The 21646-nt window shown below is 37.1% G+C and overlaps 1 protein-coding gene across 1 annotated transcript in view; it reads left to right on the top strand.

Annotated features, from left to right (window-relative positions):
• Positions 1–20993, top strand: part of LOC101885209 (protein inscuteable homolog) — a 23545-nt gene extending 2552 nt beyond the window's left edge. The window contains 6 exon segments of the mRNA NM_001447128.1: positions 18634–18759; positions 19594–19765; positions 19856–20034; positions 20283–20349; positions 20419–20473; positions 20475–20993. Of these exon segments, the coding sequence (NP_001434057.1) occupies positions 18634–18759; positions 19594–19765; positions 19856–20034; positions 20283–20349; positions 20419–20473; positions 20475–20586 (711 nt within the window). The 3' untranslated portion in view covers positions 20587–20993.
• The last annotated feature ends 653 nt before the right edge of the window (positions 20994–21646 follow it).

The following is a 21646-nucleotide window of genomic DNA, read 5'->3' on the forward strand; positions in this document are numbered from 1 at the left end:
GTCATTGTTGAGTGTTGTTATACAGCTCTGTGAACCTGACCGTGTGTTCCCCTTGCCTTGTCTTGTTGTTTTTGACCCTCGCCTTGTTTGTTTGTTTGTTCATGTTGCCTGCCTGCCTGATCATCTGCCTGTTATTTGACTGTGGCTCTGCATCTCCTCTGTGCATCTGTTTGCCCGTGTGTTGACCATTACCTGACCACCCTGCTAATAAACCCTGCGTTTGGATCCGCACTCCCTGCTGTCAGCGTCACTTCACATTACACTCATTGTGTAATAATTGTTCCCTACATGTACACAGCTCTTTTCTGGACACTCAAGCGCTTTACACATTGAGGTGTGGTCTCCTCATCCAGCAGCAGTGTGCAGCATCACCTGGATGAGGTATGAGCCATATTGCACAGGACTGCACACACACACAGCAGCTGATTGGTGGAGAGGAGACAGACTGATGCAGCCAGGTATGATATGGGGATGCTGAGGAGGCCAGGGGGCAGATTTAGCCAGGGTGAAACCCCTACACTTTTTCCAAGGACATCCTGGGGTTATTAGCGAGCACAGAGAGTCGGGAGCTCAGTGTAACGTCTCATCTGAAAGACGACACTCACTGAGCAGTATAGAGTCCCCTTCACTACACTGGGGCATTAGGACAAACACAGACCGCATGTTGAGCGCCCCCTGCTGGCCTCACTAACACCCCTGCCAACAGCAGCCCAGTGTTCCCATGCGCTCTCCCATCCAGACACGGACCCGGCTCAGCCCTGCTCAGCGACCATGTGAGAGTTGCAGAGAGCGAGCTGCGGCAAACACTCTCTCTGTCCTGTTTAAGACAATCACTGCTCCACTGTCGCCTCAATTAGAGGAAAATAATAACAAGAAGAAAAAAGTTGAGCACACGAGAAAACACAAAGCAGATGAGGATCAGGGTTTATCTGTTCACATTCCAGTCCTGCAGACTCAAAATATTGAGCTGGCACAATTTAAACAGTAGATACCTGTCCAGAAAACCCAACTAAACACTTAATATAGACTGATCAATCATTTGAGATCAGAGAGCTGATGTGCCCACAGCACTGATCAACACCTCTCTTTATTTCCATGTGGACAGTCACAGCCGCACTTCACCCAGTCCACATCCACATCTCCCTGTACATCCACATCCCTTTAATAACCTGTGTGTCGATCAATAGACTCAGCAGTGTGACGGAGCGCTAATGTCCAGCTCCTCTTCACAGATTCTGATCCGTCAGATTGAGGATTTGGATGATGTTCTCACCATCAGCACCGCCATCAGCAACCTGCTGTCTCTGACACAAGACGGACCACAGCTCTGCAGCATCATCGCGAAAATAGGAGAACACACACACACGCACATGCATACACACGAACACGCGCATACAATTAATAATGTTGAGGAACACAGTCTGTATTATACATGAGTAATACAGCTGCTGCGCTCTTGCGTAAATGATGGTGTGAGTGTGTGTGTGTGTGTGTTGTCCCGCTGTTCTGCTCATCAATAATCTTAAACACTGTCGTTTACTCTGTCACTTTAACACTGTCACCTTAACACTGTCATTTACTCTGTCACTTTAACACTGTCGTTTACTCTGTCACTTTAACACTGTCGTTTACTCTGTCACTTTAACACTGTCACCTTAACACTGTCGTTTACTCTGTCACTTTAACACTGTCACTTTAACACTGTCGTTTACTGTGTCACTTTAGCAGTCACTTTGACACTGTCGTTTACTCTGTCACTTTAACACTGTCGTTTACTCTGTCACTTTAACACTGTCACTTTAACACTGTCGTTTACTCTGTCACTTTAACACTGTCACCTTAACACTGTCGTTTACTCTGTCACTTTAACACTGTCGTTTACTGTGTCACTTTAGCAGTCACTTTGACACTGTCGTTTACTCTGTCACTTTAACACTGTCACTTTAACATTGTCGTTTACTCTGTCACTTTAACACTGTCACTTTAACACTGTCGTTTACACTGTCACTTTAACACTTTCGTTTACTCTGTCACTTTAGCAGTCACTTTAACACTGTCATTTACTCTGTCACTTTAACACTGTCGTTTACTCTGTCACTTTAACACTGTCGTTTACACTGTCACTTTAACACTTTCGTTTACTCTGTCACTTTAACACTGTCACTCTAACACTGTCGTTTACTGTCACTTTAACACAGTGTAACACACTAACACTTTTACACTTTAACAGAGTAAACACAATTTCATAAACATGACAGTAAAACACAACAGCATAAACATGACAGAATAAAACACAACAGCATAAACATGACAGAGTAAAACACAACAGCATAAACATGACAGAGTAAAACACAACAGCATAAACATGACAGAATAAAACACAACAGCATAAACATGACAGAGTAAAACACAACAGCATAAACATGACAGAGTAAAACACAACAGCATAAACATGACAGAGTAAACAACAACAGCATAAAAATGACAGTAAACAACAGCATAAACATGACAGAGTAAACAACAGCATAAACATGACAGAGTAAACACAACAGCATAAACATGACCGAGTAAACAACAACAGCATAAAAATGACAGAGTAAACAACAGCATAAACATGACAGAGTAAAACACAACAGCATAAACATGACAGAGTAAACAACAACAGCATAAAAATGACAGAGTAAACAACAGCATAAACATGACAGAGTAAACAACAACAGCATAAACATGACAGAGTAAACAACAACAGCATAAAAATGACAGAGTAAACAACAACAGCATAAAAATGACAGAGTAAACAACAGCATAAAAATGACAGTAAACAACAGCATAAACATGACAGAGTAAAAACAACAGCATAAACATGACAGAGTAAAACACAACAGCATAAACATGACAGTAAACAACAGCATAAACATGACAGAGTAAACAACAACAGCATAAACATGACAGAGTAAAACACAACAGCATAAACATGAGTGTAAACACAACAGCATAAACATGACAGAGTAAAACACAACAGCATAAACATGACAGAGTAAACAACAACAGCATAAACATGACAGAGTAAAACACAACAGCATAAACATGAGTGTAAACACAACAGCATAAACATGACAGAGTAAAACACAACAGCATAAACATGACAGAGTAAAACACACAGCATAAACATAAGAGTAAAACACAACAGCATAAACATGACAGAGTAAAACACAACAGCATAAACATGACAGAGTAAACAACAACAGCATAAACATGACAGAGTAAACACAACAGCATAAACATGACAGAGTAAACAACAACAGCATAAACATGACAGAGTAAACACAACAGCATAAACATGACAGAGTAAACAACAACAGCATAAACATGACAGAGTAAAACACAACAGCATAAACATGACAGAGTAAAACACAACAGCATAAACATGACAGAGTAAACACAACAGCATAAACATGACAGAGTAAACAACAACAGCATAAACATGACAGAGTAAACACAACAGCATAAACATGACAGAGTAAAACACAACAGCATAAACATGACAGAGTAAAACACAACAGCATAAACATGACAGAGTAAACACAACAGCATAAACATGACAGAGTAAAACACAACAGCATAAACATGACAGAGTAAACACAACAGCATAAACATGACAGAGTAAACACAACAGCATAAACATGACAGTGTAAACACAACAGCATAAACATGACAGAGTAAAACACAACAGCATAAACATGACAGAGTAAAACACAACAGCATAAACATGACAGAGTAAATACAACAGCATAAACATGACAGAGTAAATACAACAGCATAAACATGACAGAGTAAAACAACAACAGCATAAACATGACAGAGTAAAACACAACAGCATAAACATGACAGAGTAAAACACAACAGCATAAACATGACAGAGTAAAACACAACAGCATAAACATGACAGAGTAAAACACAACAGCATAAACATGACAGAGTAAAACACAACAGCATAAACATGACAGAGTAAAACACACAGCATAAACATGACAGAGTAAAACACACAGCATAAACATGACAGAGTAAAACACAACAGCATAAACATGACAGAGTAAACAACAACAGCATAAACATGACAGAGTAAAACACAACAGCATAAACATGACAGAGTAAAACACAACAGCATAAACATGACAGAGTAAACAACAACAGCATAAAAATGACAGAGTAAACAACAGCATAAACATGACAGAGTAAACAACAACAGCATAAACATGACAGAGTAAACAACAACAGCATAAACATGACAGAGTAAACAACAACAGCATAAAAATGACAGAGTAAACAACAGCATAAAAATGACAGTAAACAACAGCATAAACATGACAGAGTAAAAACAACAGCATAAACATGACAGAGTAAAACACAACAGCATAAACATGACAGTAAACAACAGCATAAACATGACAGAGTAAACAACAACAGCATAAACATGACAGAGTAAAACACAACAGCATAAACATGAGTGTAAACACAACAGCATAAACATGACAGAGTAAAACACAACAGCATAAACATGACAGAGTAAACAACAACAGCATAAACATGACAGAGTAAAACACAACAGCATAAACATGAGTGTAAACACAACAGCATAAACATGACAGAGTAAAACACAACAGCATAAACATGACAGAGTAAAACACACAGCATAAACATAAGAGTAAAACACAACAGCATAAACATGACAGAGTAAAACACAACAGCATAAACATGACAGAGTAAACAACAACAGCATAAACATGACAGAGTAAACACAACAGCATAAACATGACAGAGTAAACAACAACAGCATAAACATGACAGAGTAAACACAACAGCATAAACATGACAGAGTAAACAACAACAGCATAAACATGACAGAGTAAAACACAACAGCATAAACATGACAGAGTAAAACACAACAGCATAAACATGACAGAGTAAACACAACAGCATAAACATGACAGAGTAAAACACAACAGCATAAACATGACAGAGTAAAACACAACAGCATAAACATGACAGAGTAAAACACAACAGCATAAACATGACAGAGTAAAACACAACAGCATAAACATGACAGAGTAAATACAACAGCATAAACATGACAGAGTAAATACAACAGCATAAACATGACAGAGTAAAACAACAACAGCATAAACATGACAGAGTAAAACACACAGCATAAACATGACAGAGTAAAACACACAGCATAAACATGACAGAGTAAAACACAACAGCATAAACATGACAGAGTAAAACACAACAGCATAAACATGACAGAGTAAAACACAACAGCATAAACATGACAGAGTAAATACAACAGCATAAACATGACAGAGTAAATACAACAGCATAAACATGACAGAGTAAAACAACAACAGCATAAACATGACAGAGTAAAACACAACAGCATAAACATGACAGAGTAAAACACAACAGCATAAACATGACAGAGTAAAACACAACAGCATAAACATGACAGAGTAAAACACAACAGCATAAACATGACAGAGTAAAACACAACAGCATAAACATGACAGAGTAAAACACAACAGCATAAACATGACAGAGTAAACAACAACAGCATAAAAATGACAGAGTAAACAACAGCATAAACATGACAGAGTAAACAACAACAGCATAAACATGACAGAGTAAACAACAACAGCATAAACATGACAGAGTAAACAACAACAGCATAAAAATGACAGAGTAAACAACAGCATAAAAATGACAGTAAACAACAGCATAAACATGACAGAGTAAACAACAACAGCATAAACATGACAGAGTAAACACAACAGCATAAACATGACAGAGTAAAACACAACAGCATAAACATGACAGAGTAAAACACAACAGCATAAACATGACAGAGTAAACACAACAGCATAAACATGACAGAGTAAAACACAACAGCATAAACATGACAGAGTAAACACAACAGCATAAACATGACAGAGTAAACACAACAGCATAAACATGACAGTGTAAACACAACAGCATAAACATGACAGAGTAAAACACAACAGCATAAACATGACAGAGTAAAACACAACAGCATAAACATGACAGAGTAAATACAACAGCATAAACATGACAGAGTAAATACAACAGCATAAACATGACAGAGTAAAACAACAACAGCATAAACATGACAGAGTAAAACACAACAGCATAAACATGACAGAGTAAAACACAACAGCATAAACATGACAGAGTAAAACACAACAGCATAAACATGACAGAGTAAAACACAACAGCATAAACATGACAGAGTAAAACACAACAGCATAAACATGACAGAGTAAAACACAACAGCATAAACATGACAGAGTAAACAACAACAGCATAAAAATGACAGAGTAAACAACAGCATAAACATGACAGAGTAAACAACAACAGCATAAACATGACAGAGTAAACAACAACAGCATAAACATGACAGAGTAAACAACAACAGCATAAAAATGACAGAGTAAACAACAGCATAAAAATGACAGTAAACAACAGCATAAACATGACAGAGTAAACAACAACAGCATAAACATGACAGAGTAAACACAACAGCATAAACATGACAGAGTAAAACACAACAGCATAAACATGACAGAGTAAAACACAACAGCATAAACATGACAGAGTAAACACAACAGCATAAACATGACAGAGTAAAACACAACAGCATAAACATGACAGAGTAAACACAACAGCATAAACATGACAGAGTAAACACAACAGCATAAACATGACAGTGTAAACACAACAGCATAAACATGACAGAGTAAAACACAACAGCATAAACATGACAGAGTAAAACACAACAGCATAAACATGACAGAGTAAATACAACAGCATAAACATGACAGAGTAAATACAACAGCATAAACATGACAGAGTAAAACAACAACAGCATAAACATGACAGAGTAAAACACAACAGCATAAACATGACAGAGTAAAACACAACAGCATAAACATGACAGAGTAAAACACAACAGCATAAACATGACAGAGTAAAACACAACAGCATAAACATGACAGAGTAAAACACAACAGCATAAACATGACAGAGTAAAACACACAGCATAAACATGACAGAGTAAAACACACAGCATAAACATGACAGAGTAAAACACAACAGCATAAACATGACAGAGTAAACAACAACAGCATAAACATGACAGAGTAAAACACAACAGCATAAACATGACAGAGTAAAACACAACAGCATAAACATGACAGAGTAAACAACAACAGCATAAAAATGACAGAGTAAACAACAGCATAAACATGACAGAGTAAACAACAACAGCATAAACATGACAGAGTAAACAACAACAGCATAAACATGACAGAGTAAACAACAACAGCATAAAAATGACAGAGTAAACAACAGCATAAAAATGACAGTAAACAACAGCATAAACATGACAGAGTAAAAACAACAGCATAAACATGACAGAGTAAAACACAACAGCATAAACATGACAGTAAACAACAGCATAAACATGACAGAGTAAACAACAACAGCATAAACATGACAGAGTAAAACACAACAGCATAAACATGAGTGTAAACACAACAGCATAAACATGACAGAGTAAAACACAACAGCATAAACATGACAGAGTAAACAACAACAGCATAAACATGACAGAGTAAACACAACAGCATAAACATGACAGAGTAAAACACAACAGCATAAACATGACAGAGTAAACAACAACAGCATAAACATGACAGAGTAAAACACAACAGCATAAACATGAGTGTAAACACAACAGCATAAACATGACAGAGTAAAACACAACAGCATAAACATGACAGAGTAAAACACACAGCATAAACATAAGAGTAAAACACAACAGCATAAACATGACAGAGTAAAACACAACAGCATAAACATGACAGAGTAAACAACAACAGCATAAACATGACAGAGTAAACACAACAGCATAAACATGACAGAGTAAACACAACAGCATAAACATGACAGAGTAAACAACAACAGCATAAACATGACAGAGTAAAACACAACAGCATAAACATGACAGAGTAAAACACAACAGCATAAACATGACAGAGTAAAACACAACAGCATAAACATGACAGAGTAAAACACAACAGCATAAACATGACAGAGTAAAACACAACAGCATAAACATGACAGAGTAAACCACAACAGCATAAACATGACAGAGTAAACACAACAGCATAAACATGACAGAGTAAAACACAACAGCATAAACATGACAGAGTAAACACAACAGCATAAACATGACAGAGTAAACACAACAGCATAAACATGACAGTGTAAACACAACAGCATAAACATGACAGAGTAAAACACAACAGCATAAACATGACAGAGTAAAACACAACAGCATAAACATGACAGAGTAAAACACAACAGCATAAACATGACAGAGTAAATACAACAGCATAAACATGACAGAGTAAATACAACAGCATAAACATGACAGAGTAAAACAACAACAGCATAAACATGACAGAGTAAAACACAACAGCATAAACATGACAGAGTAAAACACAACAGCATAAACATGACAGAGTAAAACACAACAGCATAAACATGACAGAGTAAACAACAACAGCATAAACATGACAGAGTAAAACACAACAGCATAAACATGACAGAGTAAAACACAACAGCATAAACATGACAGAGTAAAACACAACAGCATAAACATGACAGAGTAAATACAACAGCATAAACATGACAGAGTAAAACAACAACAGCATAAACATGACAGAGTAAAATACAACAGCATAAACATGACAGAGTAAACACAACAGCATAAACATGAGTGTAAACACAACAGCATAAACATGACAGAGTAAAACACAACAGCATAAACATGAGTGTAAATACAACAGCATAAACATGACAGAGTAAATACAACAGCATAAACATGACAGAGTAAACACAACAGCATAAACATGAGAGTAAACACAACAGCATAAACATGAGAGTAAACACAACAGCATAAACATGACAGAGTAAACACAACAGCATAAACATGACAGAGTAAATACAACAGCATAAACATGACAGAGTAAACACAACAGCATAAACATGACAGAGTAAATACAACAGCATAAACATGACAGAGTAAAACAACAACAGCATAAACATGACAGAGTAAAACACAACAGCATAAACATGACAGAGTTAACAACAGCATAAACATGACAGAGTAAAACACAACAGCATAAACATGACAGAGTAAATACAACAGCATAAACATGACAGAGTAAAACAACAACAGCATAAACATGACAGAGTAAAACACAACAGCATAAACATGACAGAGTAAAACACAACAGCATAAACATGGCAGAGTAAAACACAACAGCATAAACATGACAGAGTAAAACACAACAGCATAAACATGACAGAGTAAACAACAACAGCATAAAAATGACAGAGTAAACAACAGCATAAACATGACAGAGTAAACAACAACAGCATAAACATGACAGAGTAAACAACAACAGCATAAACATGACAGAGTAAACAACAACAGCATAAACATGACAGAGTAAACAACAACAGCATAAAAATGACAGAGTAAACAACAGCATAAAAATGACAGTAAACAACAGCATAAACATGACAGAGTAAAAACAACAGCATAAACATGACAGAGTAAAACACAACAGCATAAACATGACAGTAAACAACAGCATAAACATGACAGAGTAAACAACAACAGCATAAACATGACAGAGTAAAACACAACAGCATAAACATGAGTGTAAACACAACAGCATAAACATGACAGAGTAAAACACAACAGCATAAACATGACAGAGTAAACAACAACAGCATAAACATGACAGAGTAAAACACAACAGCATAAACATGAGTGTAAACACAACAGCATAAACATGACAGAGTAAAACACAACAGCATAAACATGACAGAGTAAAACACACAGCATAAACATAAGAGTAAAACACAACAGCATAAACATAAGAGTAAAACACAACAGCATAAACATGACAGAGTAAACAACAACAGCATAAACATGACAGAGTAAACACAACAGCATAAACATGACAGAGTAAACAACAACAGCATAAACATGACAGAGTAAACACAACAGCATAAACATGACAGAGTAAAACACACAGCATAAACATGACAGAGTAAAACACAACAGCATAAACATGACAGAGTAAACAACAACAGCATAAACATGACAGAGTAAAACACAACAGCATAAACATGACAGAGTAAAACACAACAGCATAAACATGACAGAGTAAACACACAGCATAAACATGACAGAGTAAAACACAACAGCATAAACATGACAGAGTAAACAACAACAGCATAAACATGACAGAGTAAAACACAACAGCATAAACATGACAGAGTAAAACACAACAGCATAAACATGACAGAGTAAACACAACAGCATAAACATGACAGAGTAAAACACAACAGCATAAACATGACAGAGTAAAACACAACAGCATAAACATGACAGAGTAAAACACAACAGCATAAACATGACAGAGTAAAACACAACAGCATAAACATGACAGAGTAAATACAACAGCATAAACATGACAGAGTAAATACAACAGCATAAACATGACAGAGTAAAACAACAACAGCATAAACATGACAGAGTAAAACACAACAGCATAAACATGACAGAGTAAAACACAACAGCATAAACATGACAGAGTAAAACACAACAGCATAAACATGACAGAGTAAAACACAACAGCATAAACATGACAGAGTAAAACACAACAGCATAAACATGACAGAGTAAAACACAACAGCATAAACATGACAGAGTAAACAACAACAGCATAAAAATGACAGAGTAAACAACAGCATAAACATGACAGAGTAAACAACAACAGCATAAACATGACAGAGTAAACAACAACAGCATAAACATGACAGAGTAAACAACAACAGCATAAAAATGACAGAGTAAACAACAGCATAAAAATGACAGTAAACAACAGCATAAACATGACAGAGTAAACAACAACAGCATAAACATGACAGAGTAAACACAACAGCATAAACATGACAGAGTAAAACACAACAGCATAAACATGACAGAGTAAAACACAACAGCATAAACATGACAGAGTAAACACAACAGCATAAACATGACAGAGTAAAACACAACAGCATAAACATGACAGAGTAAACACAACAGCATAAACATGACAGAGTAAACACAACAGCATAAACATGACAGTGTAAACACAACAGCATAAACATGACAGAGTAAAACACAACAGCATAAACATGACAGAGTAAAACACAACAGCATAAACATGACAGAGTAAATACAACAGCATAAACATGACAGAGTAAAACACAACAGCATAAACATGACAGAGTAAATACAACAGCATAAACATGACAGAGTAAAACAACAACAGCATAAACATGACAGAGTAAAACACAACAGCATAAACATGACAGAGTAAAACACAACAGCATAAACATGACAGAGTAAAACACAACAGCATAAACATGACAGAGTAAAACACAACAGCATAAACATGACAGAGTAAAACACAACAGCATAAACATGACAGAGTAAAACACACAGCATAAACATGACAGAGTAAAACACACAGCATAAACATGACAGAGTAAAACACAACAGCATAAACATGACAGAGTAAACAACAACAGCATAAACATGACAGAGTAAAACACAACAGCATAAACATGACAGAGTAAACAACAACAGCATAAAAATGACAGAGTAAACAACAGCATAAACATGACAGAGTAAACAACAACAGCATAAACATGACAGAGTAAACAACAACAGCATAAACATGACAGAGTAAACAACAACAGCATAAAAATGACAGAGTAAACAACAGCATAAAAATGACAGTAAACAACAGCATAAACATGACAGAGTAAAAACAACAGCATAAACATGACAGAGTAAAACACAACAGCATAAACATGACAGTAAACAACAGCATAAACATGACAGAGTAAACAACAACAGCATAAACATGACAGAGTAAAACACAACAGCATAAACATGAGTGTAAACACAACAGCATAAACATGACAGAGTAAAACACAACAGCATAAACATGACAGAGTAAACAACAACAGCATAAACATGACAGAGTAAAACACAACAGCATAAACATGAGTGTAAACACAACAGCATAAACATGACAGAGTAAAACACAACAGCATAAACATGACAGAGTAAAACACACAGCATAAACATAAGAGTAAAACACAACAGCATAAACATGACAGAGTAAAACACAACAGCATAAACATGACAGAGTAAACAACAACAGCATAAACATGACAGAGTAAACACAACAGCATAAACATGACAGAGTAAACAACAACAGCATAAACATGACAGAGTAAACACAACAGCATAAACATGACAGAGTAAACAACAACAGCATAAACATGACAGAGTAAAACACAACAGCATAAACATGACAGAGTAAAACACAACAGCATAAACATGACAGAGTAAAACACAACAGCATAAACATGACAGAGTAAAACACAACAGCATAAACATGACAGAGTAAACACAACAGCATAAACATGACAGAGTAAACACAACAGCATAAACATGACAGTGTAAACACAACAGCATAAACATGACAGAGTAAAACACAACAGCATAAACATGACAGAGTAAAACACAACAGCATAAACATGACAGAGTAAAACACAACAGCATAAACATGACAGAGTAAATACAACAGCATAAACATGACAGAGTAAATACAACAGCATAAACATGACAGAGTAAAACAACAACAGCATAAACATGACAGAGTAAAACACAACAGCATAAACATGACAGAGTAAAACACAACAGCATAAACATGACAGAGTAAAACACAACAGCATAAACATGACAGAGTAAACAACAACAGCATAAACATGACAGAGTAAAACACAACAGCATAAACATGACAGAGTAAAACACAACAGCATAAACATGACAGAGTAAAACACAACAGCATAAACATGACAGAGTAAATACAACAGCATAAACATGACAGAGTAAAACAACAACAGCATAAACATGACAGAGTAAAATACAACAGCATAAACATGACAGAGTAAACACAACAGCATAAACATGAGTGTAAACACAACAGCATAAACATGACAGAGTAAAACACAACAGCATAAACATGAGTGTAAATACAACAGCATAAACATGACAGAGTAAATACAACAGCATAAACATGACAGAGTAAACACAACAGCATAAACATGAGAGTAAACACAACAGCATAAACATGAGAGTAAACACAACAGCATAAACATGACAGAGTAAACACAACAGCATAAACATGACAGAGTAAATACAACAGCATAAACATGACAGAGTAAACACAACAGCATAAACATGACAGAGTAAATACAACAGCATAAACATGACAGAGTAAAACAACAACAGCATAAACATGACAGAGTAAAACACAACAGCATAAACATGACAGAGTTAACAACAGCATAAACATGACAGAGTAAAACACAACAGCATAAACATGACAGAGTAAATACAACAGCATAAACATGACAGAGTAAAACAACAACAGCATAAACATGACAGAGTAAAACACAACAGCATAAACATGACAGAGTAAAACACAACAGCATAAACATGGCAGAGTAAAACACAACAGCATAAACATGACAGAGTTAACAACAGCATAAACATGACAGAGTAAAACAACAACAGCATAAACATGACAGAGTAAAACACAACAGCATAAACATGACAGAGTAAAACACAACAGCATAAACATGACAGAGTAAAACACAACAGCATAAACATGACAGAGTAAAACACACAGCATAAACATGACAGAGTAAAACACACAGCATAAACATGACAGAGTAAACAACAACAGCATAAACATGACAGAGTAAACAACAACAGCATAAACATGACAGAGTAAAACACAACAGCATAAACATGACAGAGTAAAACACAACAGCATAAACATGACAGAGTAAAACACAACAGCATAAACATGACAGAGTAAATACAACAGCATAAACATGACAGAGTAAAACAACAACAGCATAAACATGACAGAGTAAAATACAACAGCATAAACATGACAGAGTAAACACAACAGCATAAACATGAGTGTAAACACAACAGCATAAACATGAGTGTAAATACAACAGCATAAACATGACAGAGTAAATACAACAGCATAAACATGACAGAGTAAACACAACAGCATAAACATGACAGAGTAAACACAACAGCATAAACATGAGAGTAAATACAACAGCATAAACATGACAGAGTAAACACAACAGCATAAACATGACAGAGTAAATACAACAGCATAAACATGACAGAGTAAACACAACAGCATAAACATGACAGAGTAAACACAACAGCATAAACATGACAGAGTAAATACAACAGCATAAACATGACAGAGTAAAACAACAACAGCATAAACATGACAGAGTAAAACACAACAGCATAAACATGACAGAGTTAACAACAGCATAAACATGACAGAGTAAAACACAACAGCATAAACATGACAGAGTAAATACAACAGCATAAACATGACAGAGTAAAACAACAACAGCATAAACATGACAGAGTAAAACACAACAGCATAAACATGACAGAGTAAAACACAACAGCATAAACATGACAGAGTAAAACACAACAGCATAAACATGACAGAGTAAAACACAACAGCATAAACATGACAGAGTAAACAACAACAGCATAAACATGACAGAGTAAAACACAACAGCATAAACATGACAGAGTAAAACACAACAGCATAAACATGACAGAGTAAAACACACAGCATAAACATGACAGAGTAAAACACACAGCATAAACATGACAGAGTAAAACACAACAGCATAAACATGACAGAGTAAACAACAACAGCATAAACATGACAGAGTAAAACACAACAGCATAAACATGACAGAGTAAAACACAACAGCATAAACATGACAGAGTAAAACACAACAGCATAAACATGACAGAGTAAATACAACAGCATAAACATGACAGAGTAAAACAACAACAGCATAAACATGACAGAGTAAAATACAACAGCATAAACATGACAGAGTAAACACAACAGCATAAACATGAGTGTAAACACAACAGCATAAACATGACAGAGTAAAACACAACAGCATAAACATGAGTGTAAATACAACAGCATAAACATGACAGAGTAAATACAACAGCATAAACATGACAGAGTAAACACAACAGCATAAACATGACAGAGTAAACACAACAGCATAAACATGAGAGTAAATACAACAGCATAAACATGACAGAGTAAACACAACAGCATAAACATGACAGAGTAAATACAACAGCATAAACATGACAGAGTAAACACAACAGCATAAACATGACAGAGTAAATACAACAGCATAAACATGACAGAGTAAAACAACAACAGCATAAACATGACAGAGTAAAACACAACAGCATAAACATGACAGAGTAAATACAACAGCATAAACATGACAGAGTAAAACAACAACAGCATAAACATGACAGAGTAAAACACAACAGCATAAACATGAGAGTAAAACACAACAGCATAAACATGACAGAGTAAAACACAACAGCATAAACATGACAGAGTAAAACACAACAGCATAAACATGACAGAGTAAAACACAACAGCATAAACATGACAGAGTAAATACAACAGCATAAACATGACAGAGTAAACACAACAGCATAAACATGACAGAGTAAACACAACAGCATAAACATGACAGAGTAAACAACAGCATAAACATGACAGAGTAAATACAACAGCATAAACATGACAGAGTAAAACAACAACAGCATAAACATGACAGAGTAAAACACAACAGCATAAACATGACAGAGTAAAACAAAACAGCATAAACATGACAGAGTAAACAGCATAAACATGACAGAGTAAAACACAACAGCATAAACATGACAGAGTAAACAACAACAGCATAAACATGACAGAGTAAAACACAACAGCATAAACATGACAGAGTAAACAACAACAGCATAAACATGACAGAGTAAACACAACAGCATAAACATGAGTGTAAACACAACAGCATAAACATGACAGAGTAAAACACAACAGCATAAACATGACAGAGTAAATACAACAGCATAAACATGACAGAGTAAACACAACAGCATAAACATGACAGAGTAAACACAACAGCATAAACATGACAGAGTAAACAACAACAGCATAAACATGACAGAGTAAACAACAACAGCATAAACATGACAGAGTAAACACAACAGCATAAACATGACAGAGTAAACAACAACAGCATAAACATGACAGAGTAAAACACAACAGCATAAACATGACAGAGTAAAACACAACAGCATAAACATGACAGAGTAAACACAACAGCATAAACATGACAGAGTAAAACACAACAGCATAAACATGACAGAGTAAAACACAACAGCATAAACATGACAGAGTAAACACAACAGCATAAACATGACAGAGTAAAACACAACAGCATAAACATGACAGAGTAAACACAACAGCATAAACATGACAGAGTAAACACAACAGCATAAACATGACAGTGTAAACACAACAGCATAAACATGACAGAGTAAAACACAACAGCATAAACATGACAGAGTAAAACACAACAGCATAAACATGACAGAGTAAAACACAACAGCATAAACATGACAGAGTAAATACAACAGCATAAACATGACAGAGTAAAACACAACAGCATAAACATGACAGAGTAAATACAACAGCATAAACATGACAGAGTAAACACAACAGCATAAACATGACAGAGTAAACAACAACAGCATAAACATGACAGAGTAAACAACAACAGCATAAACATGACAGAGTAAACACAACAGCATAAACATGACAGAGTAAACAACAACAGCATAAACATGACAGAGTAAAACACAACAGCATAAACATGACAGAGTAAATACAACAGCATAAACATGAGAGTAAACAACAACAGCATAAACATGACAGAGTAAAACACAACAGCATAAACATGACAGAGTAAATACAACAGCATAAACATGACAGAGTAAACAACAACAGCATAAACATGACAGAGTAAACACAACAGCATAAACATGACAGAGTAAAACACAACAGCATAAACATGACAGAGTAAACACAACAGCATAAACATGACAGAGTAAAACACAACAGCATAAACATGACAGAGTAAAACACAACAGCATAAACATGACAGAGTAAACACAACAGCATAAACATGACAGTGTAAACACAACAGCATAAACATGACAGAGTAAAACACAACAGCATAAACATGACAGAGTAAAACACAACAGCATAAACATGACAGAGTAAAACACAACAGCATAAACATGACAGAGTAAATACAACAGCATAAACATGACAGAGTAAAACACAACAGCATAAACATGACAGAGTAAAACACAACAGCATAAACATGACAGAGTAAATACAACAGCATAAACATGACAGAGTAAATACAACAGCATAAACATGACAGAGTAAACACAACAGCATAAACATGACAGAGTAAACAACAGCATAAACATGACAGAGTAAAACACAACAGCATAAACATGACAGAGTAAAACACAACAGCATAAACATGACAGAGTAAAACACAACAGCATAAACATGACAGAGTAAAACAACAACAGCATAAACATGACAGAGTAAAACAACAACAGCATAAACATGGCAGAGTAAAACACAACAGCATAAACATGACAGAGTAAACAACAGCATAAACATGACAGAGTAAAACACAACAGCATAAACATGACAGAGTAAAACACAACAGCATAAACATGACAGAGTAAAACACAACAGCATAAACATGACAGAGTAAAACAACAACAGCATAAACATGGCAGAGTAAAACACAACAGCATAAACATGACAGAGTAAAACACAACAGCATAAACATGACAGAGTAAAACACAACAGCATAAACATGACAGAGTAAATACAACAGCATAAACATGACAGAGTAAACACAACAGCATAAACATGACAGAGTAAACACAACAGCATAAACATGACAGAGTAAACAACAGCATAAACATGACAGAGTAAATACAACAGCATAAACATGACAGAGTAAAACACAACAGCATAAACATGGCAGAGTAAAACACAACAGCATAAACATGACAGTGTAAACACAACAGCATAAACATGACAGAGTAAAACAACAACAGCATAAACATGGCAGAGTAAAACACAACAGCATAAACATGACAGAGTAAACAACAGCATAAACATGACAGAGTAAAACACAACAGCATAAACATGACAGAGTAAAACACAACAGCATAAACATGACAGAGTAAAACAACAACAGCATAAACATGGCAGAGTAAAACACAACAGCATAAACATGACAGAGTAAACACAACAGCATAAACATGACAGAGTAAAACACAACAGCATAAACATGACAGAGTAAACAACAGCATACACAGTAAACATGACAGTAAACAACAGTATATACTCCAGTGAGCGCTGCTGTGTGTGTGTGCAGGGGGGTGCAGTGGTGGCGCTGCTGAAGATCTGCCGGCAGGACTGCTTCAGCTTTCTGTATGCTCCTGCTCTGCGCACCGTGGCCTCCATCTGCTGTGTTGAGGAGGGCATCAGTCAGCTGGAGAAGGTAAAGTCCTGCTCCTCATGTCGTGCTCTTGTGTTCTGCTCTTATGCAAGTTGCCACACTCTGTTTCTGCTGCATCATGAATAACTCTGATTACAGTGTGATATTAGAATATCTAATGCTTCCATTATTCATAATCTCTGTAACTCATATCTGACACGTGTTGAGCTCGTCATGATGTAGTGCCATTCTTTTGCTGCTGCTAGAGAGCTCCACTGTTTGTGACAGTGCCACCGTGTGGTCATGAAGTGCAATTGCTTTTACAACTTCACTGATGAACTATCAACACGTGTGTGTGTGTGTGTGTGTGTGTGTGTGTGTGTGTGTGTGTGTGTGTCTTACACACTTAGTCCCTTTATTAATCAGGTCACCACAGTGTAATGAACCACCAACTATTCCAGCATGTTTTACACAGCGGACGCCCTTCCAGCTGCAACCCATCACTGGGAAACACCCATACACTACGGCCAGTGTGGTTGATCAGTTCCCCTATAGTGCATTTTTTTGGACTGTGGGGGAAACCGGAGCACCCGGAGGAAACCCACACCAACACGGGGAGAACATGCAAACTCCACACAGAAACACCAACTGACCCAGCTAAGACTCAAACCAGAGACCTTCTTACTGTGATGTGATCTTGCTACCCACTGCGCCACCGTGCCACCCTGTTCATTGAAATATCCCCCAGTATGTTAATGTGGACGTGCTCATTTTAGACTGATCCTGAGTTCTTTTTTGACAGATGAGTTCCTGTTCGGACTCATCTAATGTAGAATACTGTAATATATAGTCCTCACCGTACGACATCAGCGCAGGCTAACGGTCTTCTGTCGGCAGGTGGACGGGCTGCTGTGTCTGGCTGATATCCTGACGGACGGAGCGTGTGCGGAGGCCACCCGAGTGGAGGCAGCAGCAGTGATGGCCCAGATCACGTCTCCTCATCACAGCTCCACTCAACACCTGTCCAGCTTTCTGGAGAGCATGCAGGACATCGTCACAGCCCTCATCCGTAAAGCACAACAGCCCAATCTGAGCTCATTTCAGCCAGAAACTATGTGAAGACAGTGAAAGTATGACAGTACCTTATCTGTGTGTGCAGATCTGTGTGAGAGCGCGTCCTGCGGCGAGGTGTTTCTGCTGGCCTCCGCTGCGCTCGCTAACATCACCTTTTTTGACAGCATGGCGTGTGAAATCCTGCTGCAGCTCAACGCCGTGCACATCCTCCTCCAGGCCTGCAGGGACCGCCAGCGCTTCGACACACCCTACTCCAAAGACCAGGTGCTGATGAGTGCAGACACCGCTCAGGCTTTACATGGCTGTGTTCCCCACACTTATATGGCATGTGTGTAGCTGCTTTCACAGATTCGCTGTTCTTCCTCGTCTGTGTGGCTCTGTTCATTTAGGAAATAATATAGAGCAGTGTGATCATGACAGTCCATGCAGATCTATGTGTGTATTCTCTTGCTATGTGTGTGTGTGTGTGTGTGTGTGAGTGATGTTCATTTACCGTGTTTTAATCTGTGCAGGTCGTGACAATCCTGGCCAATCTGTCTGTGCTGGAGCAGTGCACCGCAGACGTCCTGGAGGAGAAGGGTACGCCAGAGATTACAGTAATACTCTTCTGCTCATCAACAATCTGTAATGTTTTAATGAATGCTTTAGGAATCGAGCAGCTGCTGGTGTTACTGAATGAGAAGCCGTCATCCTCCAGTCCATCCGAGAGCACCGCATGTGAACGAGTTCAGCAGAAAGCAGCCGTTACACTGGCTCGACTTAGCAGAGACCCACTGCTCGCTCAGACCGCCATACAGTGCAAGGGTACGAGATTAGACACTTACAGGACAAGAACACGAGATCACCGACACTTACAGGACAAGAACACGAGATTACTGACACTTACAGGACAAGGGGACGAGATTATTGACAGCTCAAGGGTACGAGAGATCATCATCATCAGCACTAGAGTATGATAGATTAACCCCAATGGTTCTCCTCTAATTAGGAAAGACTGCACATCTAGACAATATTAATAATGCACAGTCATTTGCATTGCACTTTTTGCACTGTATCTGGATTGTAAGCGATATTCAATAATATAATTTGTCTATTACTTTTATTTCACAGTTGTTCCACGTCTGATCGAGCTGTGTCGCTCCCCAGCCGAGAGGAACAATAGTGATTAAGTTCTTGTGGCCTGTTTGGTAACTCATTATTATTAAATGCATGTGTTGACTTGTGTCATGTGCCTATATTCTTACAGAGCAGAAATGTTCAAATGAATGTCAAAATATGTGCTATCAAAACAAAATTAATTCTAGGAATAAGTGATTATAACTCCAAACTAAATTGAGACAAGGCAACCTTGCTTAAAACAGAAGGAAAACAAATGACTTTATGAAACTCCTGGAGAATGAATCATTTCAGGCTTAACTCTGTAGGATCAAAGAAATCAATTACTTGAACTTAGCCAAATAAATAAAAGTAAAGCCACACCAAATGAAAAAGGATAATTAGTGAGCTCTAACCTCACTCAAAACACAAAGCATAGGTCTCAGGGCCGCAGCTCTGCACCAACCCTAATCAAACACCGCTGATCTAGCAGTCTTGAACACCTGGATTATATAGATCAGCTGTGTTGGAGCAAAACTGTGCAGAGCTGCGGCCCTCCAGGAACCTATGGAATAAGGGAAACTACACTCAAGAACCCGCAAAGATGACGAGAAGCACAACTTAAAAAAGGAACAGAGCACACAAGAATCAGGTGAGCAATCACAATAACCCAAACAAACACGAGAGCATGGCGATTGAAAACAGTGATGAACAGCCACAAAGCCAAGCAGAAGAGCAGAATCTGCCCTGCGCCCCAGCTTTTACAAGAGGTCTGAAGCGC

Source organism: Danio rerio, chromosome 22 (genome assembly GCF_052040795.2).
Source record: "Danio rerio strain M-AB ecotype USA chromosome 22, GRCz13ab, whole genome shotgun sequence".
Taxonomy (NCBI): domain Eukaryota; kingdom Metazoa; phylum Chordata; class Actinopteri; order Cypriniformes; family Danionidae; genus Danio; species Danio rerio.